Source organism: Caretta caretta, chromosome 13 (genome assembly GCF_965140235.1).
Source record: "Caretta caretta isolate rCarCar2 chromosome 13, rCarCar1.hap1, whole genome shotgun sequence".
Taxonomy (NCBI): domain Eukaryota; kingdom Metazoa; phylum Chordata; order Testudines; family Cheloniidae; genus Caretta; species Caretta caretta.
Window position 1 is genome coordinate 35,596,132 of NC_134218.1, and position 4,963 is coordinate 35,601,094.

Sequence of the window (4,963 nt, forward strand, 5' to 3'; positions counted from 1 at the left end):
GGAAATCTGGTCCATAGGTGCCTAACTCCCCTAGGCTTCTTTGAAATTCTTAGTCGCTCTGTGGTGAAAGCTGCTGGGAGCTGAAATCTTTTTAAAATCTAGTCAGTTATTTGGGTACCTGAATGCAGCTTTTTCTCTGTCTCTGTCTCTCTCCCTTTTATCATCTATCTATCTATGATGGGAGAAAGAACGGCTCATGTAAATATGTGGTTTATGATAGCAGGCAGCAAATTAGGTATTGAAATCCTTAGTGAAAAAATAAATGACTCTTTCAAGTTGTCCTCTCCTCTAACTCCTTTGTATAATTCAGCTGTAGCTGTCATAAAAACTAATGTATGCAGTGTTGTTGTAGCCAGGATATTAGCGGGACAAGCTGGGTGAGATAATATATTTTATTGGACCACTTCTATTGGTCAGAAAGACAAGCTTTCAAGCTTACACAGAGCTGAAGTTGGTCCAATAAAAGATATTACCTCACTCATCTTGTCTCATGAAAATTCATGATAGAGATCAACTTCCTTGACTTAAACTGAAGGATATGTGCATTAAAAAATGTGTATAATCCCTTTGGAGTCTATGCCTTATTTTGTACTGACTCATGAGAAGCGTGGGCTGAATCTCTTCTCACTCACATAGTGTAAATCAGGAATAACTCCACTGGAGTCACTTGGGTTCATTTTCCCCTCACACTGGTGTAAATTAAAGTCTCTTGTTCCTTCATTGGAAGCATCTAGCTCTGGCCATGGTGGGGGAACTTCATGATTTATGTCATAAGACTAGCGATTATACAGTCACGGAGAAATGCATATCGGACAGTGAGGGTGGGATTATTAGGAGCTAAGGCGATCCTAAGATGCATGAACAGGAGAATGCCAAGTCGGAGTAGAGTGGTTATTTTACCACTGTATTTGGCACTGGTGTGACCGCTGCCAGAAAATTATATCAAGTTCTGATGCCCATAATTCCAGAAGAATATTGATAAATTGGAGAGGGTTCAGAGAAGAGCCACAAGAATGATTAAAGGATTAGAAAATATGCCTTGCAGTGAAAGGCTTGAGGAGATCAATCTATTTACCTTAAAAAATAGAAGGTAAAGGGGTAACATAATTACAGTCTATAAGTATCTACAAGGGGAACAAATATTTAATAACAGTCTCTTCAATCTAGCAGATTGAGGTCTAACACCATCCAATGGTGGTAAGTTGGAGCTAGACAAATTCAGATTGGAAATAATTAATTTTTTAATAGTGAGTGTAATTAACCATTGAAACAATTTACTAAGATTCGTGGTTGAATCTATCTCCATCCCAGGAAATTTTTAAACCAAGATTGGATGTTCTAAAACAGGTTCTCAAACTGTGGTCCATGGACCACCAGTGGTCCGTGAGCTCCGTTCAGATGGTCCGCGGATAGTTCCCTCTAAGATGCATGCCTGGGAGGCCGCACATAAGAGAACGAAGGGCCACCCACCTAATTAGTGGAGCTGCTCTGGCGTGGCTCCACTAATTAAGTGCCTGGACCCTGGAGAAGACACACATGTAAGGTGGTGGCCTTGGGAAGAATAGGGGGTGAGTGGGAGGGGGAAGTGGGGTGAGAAGAGGGGATGGGGGAATTTGGGATATGCAGGACTGTGGCAGCCAGAGAAAGGGGCAACTTTCCCCAGCCCCAGTTTGGGGCTGCTGTGGTGTGGGAGAGAGTGAGAGACCCCCCCTCCTTCCCAGCCCCAGTTTGGGGGCTGCCATGGCTGGGGAGAGAGGGCACATCCATCACTTTATAAAGGTAAGACTACTAATATTAAAATATGAGTTGTGTGCTTTTGTTTGTAGAACAAATACAAATTCATTATTACTAAGGTGTTTTTTTATATAGTGCTTTTATCCAAAGTGCTTTGGCTAGCTAATAGTACAAGCAACATTTGGAAAGATCATTAAGTGGTCTGCTGAGACCCTCAGCAATTCTGAAGTGGTCTGTGAAAAAAAGATTGAGAACCACTGTTCTAAAAGATCTATTCTAGGAATTGTTTTGGGGAAGTTCTATGCCCCGTGTTATACAGAGATCAGACTGGATGATCATAGTGGTCCCTTCGGGCTTTGGAATCTATGAATCTATTTTAAAAGTGTCTAAGTCAGTAAGGTGCCCATATTCCACTGAGTAGCAGGAGGTAGGACACCAGCTAAGATGGCAGCAGCTGGATCTGTGGATAAACAGAATAATCGCATCAACTCTCATAAAAGGAGGTGGGTTACCAGCATAAAAATGAATTTGTATACTAGGCAAATCAGACATTGAGACTGATGAGAACTAAATAAAAGGCTATATAGATAGAGAAATAATGTTGGCTATACAGTTGAAATGCAAATCATTTTGCTCATCAGGATTCTAGACCCAGCTCTTGGGCAGCTAAATAGCAGAGAGAAGGGAATATCAATAACTCTAGAATTAAATATAAGATATTAGCTACAAAGTTAAGTTATGTTAAAATTGCCAAGTTTTCTCTCCCTTAGATGCAATCAACAGAAAACACAGAGTGGGAAAATCAAACCACCATCACAAAATTCATCCTCCTTGGATTCAGAAATCTCCCTGAACTGCAGATACTTCTCTTACTGCTGTTTTTAGTTAGCTACTTTGTGACAGTGGCTGGGAACATCCTCATCTTTGCTCTAGTTGTGGGTGATCAACAACTTCACACTCCCATGTACTTCTTCCTTGGGAACTTGTCCTGCTTGGAGACCTGCTACACCTCAACCATCCTGCCCAGGATTCTGGCCAGTCTCCTAACTGGTGACAAAACTATTTCTTTTAGGGGCTGCATGGTACAAATGTATTTCTTTGGTTCTCTGGGAGCTACAGAATGTTACCTCCTGGCAGCAATGTCTTATGATCGGTATTTAGCAATATGTAAACCCCTGCACTATGCAACCCTTATGAATAGCAGGTTCTGTCTACTGCTAGCAGCTGGCTCTTGGATAAGTGCATTTCTAGCTATCAGCATAATAGTATTGTTGGTGTCACAATTAACTTTCTGTGGCCCCAATGAAATTGACCATTTCTTCTGTGATCTCACCCCTGTGTTAAAACTCTCCAGAACTGACACCCGCCTGATGGAACTTACAGCTTTCATATTCGCCTCAATTTTTACTCTCCCCCCATTTCTATTAACTGTTATATCGTATGTTGCTATTATAACCACCATCCTGAGAATCTCGTTTGCCACTGGGAAACAAAAGGCCTTCTCTACCTGCTCCTCTCACCTCATGGTGGTTACAGTTTTCTATGGGTCCCTAACGATTGTTTATGTCTTACCCAAAAATGATAACCTGAGGGACCTGAACAAAGTGTTCTCTGTCTTCTACACAGTCCTGACTCCCCTGCTCAATCCCCTCATCTACAGCCTGAGAAACCGGGAGGTAAAAGAGAGCCTTAGAAAGGGGTTAAGTAAATTTCTGCTTTGCACAACAATGCAGACACTGTGAGCCATTTATTAGGACAAAAATGAAACTGAGAGCATCTATGGTTCCATTGGAACCACGGAGAGTTAAGCATCTAGATACTATTGAAAGCTCCATTAGGTGCCTAAATATCTGTATCCTAAGTTGCTCACAGGTAATCAAAGTTGAATTTAACCTTACTAATAGAGAAAAATGATTAAAAAAAAAACCTTTTAAAAAGGCCTTATTTTGCAAGAAAAGTTTTACATCAAACTGTTTAAAACCTTTTTTTTTAAAAAAAAAATATTTTTTAATTAAATCAGATTTTTTTTATAAATGATTTATTTCCTCCTTCCATCCTTTTTACCCCCTTTATCTGTTTTTTCAGTGGCAAAATGGAAAGAGGAAAAAAAGGTATGTGTGACTGTCATAAATATAAAGGGAAGGGTAAACACCTTTAAAATCCCTCCTGGCTAGAGGAAAAATCCTCTCACCTGTAAAGGGTTAAGAAGCTAAAGGTAACCTCGCTGGCACCTGACCAAAATGACCAATGAGGAGACAAGATACTTTCAAAAGCTGGGAGGAGGGAGAAAAACAAAGGGTCTGTGTCTGTCTGTGTGATGCTTTTGCCGGGGTCAGAACAGGAATGGAGTCTTCGAATTTAATAAGTAATCTAGCTAGATATGCGTTAGATTATGATTTCTTTAAATGGCTGAGAAAATATTCTGTGCTGAATAGAATGGATATTCCTGTCTGTGTGTCTTTTTGTAACTTAAGGTTTTGCCTAGAGGGATTTTCTATGTTTTGAATCTAATTACCCTGTAAGGTATTTACCATCCTGATTTTACAGAGGTGATTCTTGTTTACTTTTTACTTCTTCTATTAAAATCCTTCTTTTCAGAAACTGAATGCTTTTTCATTGTTCTTAAGATCCAAGGGTTTGGGTCTGTGCTCACCTATGCAAATTGGTGAGGATTTTTACCAAACCTTCCCCAGGAAGTGGGGTGCAAGGGTTGGGAGGATTTGGGAGGGAAAGACGTTTCCAAATGGGCTCTTTCCTAATAAAATAAACCCGATCAGACGTTGGGTGGTGGCAGTGGAAGTCCAAGGGCAAAGGGTAAAATAGTTTGTACCTTGGGGAAGTTTAACCTAAGCTGGTAAAAGTAAGCTTAGGAGGTTTTCATGCAAGTCCCCACATCTGTACCCTAGAGTTCAAAGTGGGGAAGGAACCTTGACAGTGACCATTTGGGGGAAATCTTTCCACGTACATCTTATGAATTCTGGTGGATACTGGGAATTCTCCATGCTTGTCTGTGTCAGACTGCACAATTTATTTTGATGGTAAAGCTGGTCTTTGCCTTACTGCTGTCTTTTTACCTCCACCCAGGACTAACATTCCAAGTGGAGGTAGTGCAGGGCTAACAACAAAAGGGCATGTAGGAATGATATCAGGAAAGCCAAATCGCACCTGGAGCTGCAGGTAGCGAGAGATGTCAAGAGTAACAAGAAGGGTTTCTTCAGGTATGTTGGCA

At 40.8% G+C, this 4,963-nt stretch overlaps 1 protein-coding gene across 1 annotated transcript; it reads left to right on the forward strand.

Annotated features, from left to right (window-relative positions):
* Window positions 1-2,504: 2,504 nt before the first annotated feature.
* LOC125629460 (olfactory receptor 6B1-like) lies at window positions 2,505-3,476 on the forward strand. Its single transcript, XM_075119013.1, has one exon. It carries the CDS (start codon window positions 2,505-2,507, stop codon window positions 3,474-3,476), a length of 972 nt encoding a protein of 323 aa, XP_074975114.1.
* Window positions 3,477-4,963: the final 1,487 nt, after the last annotated feature.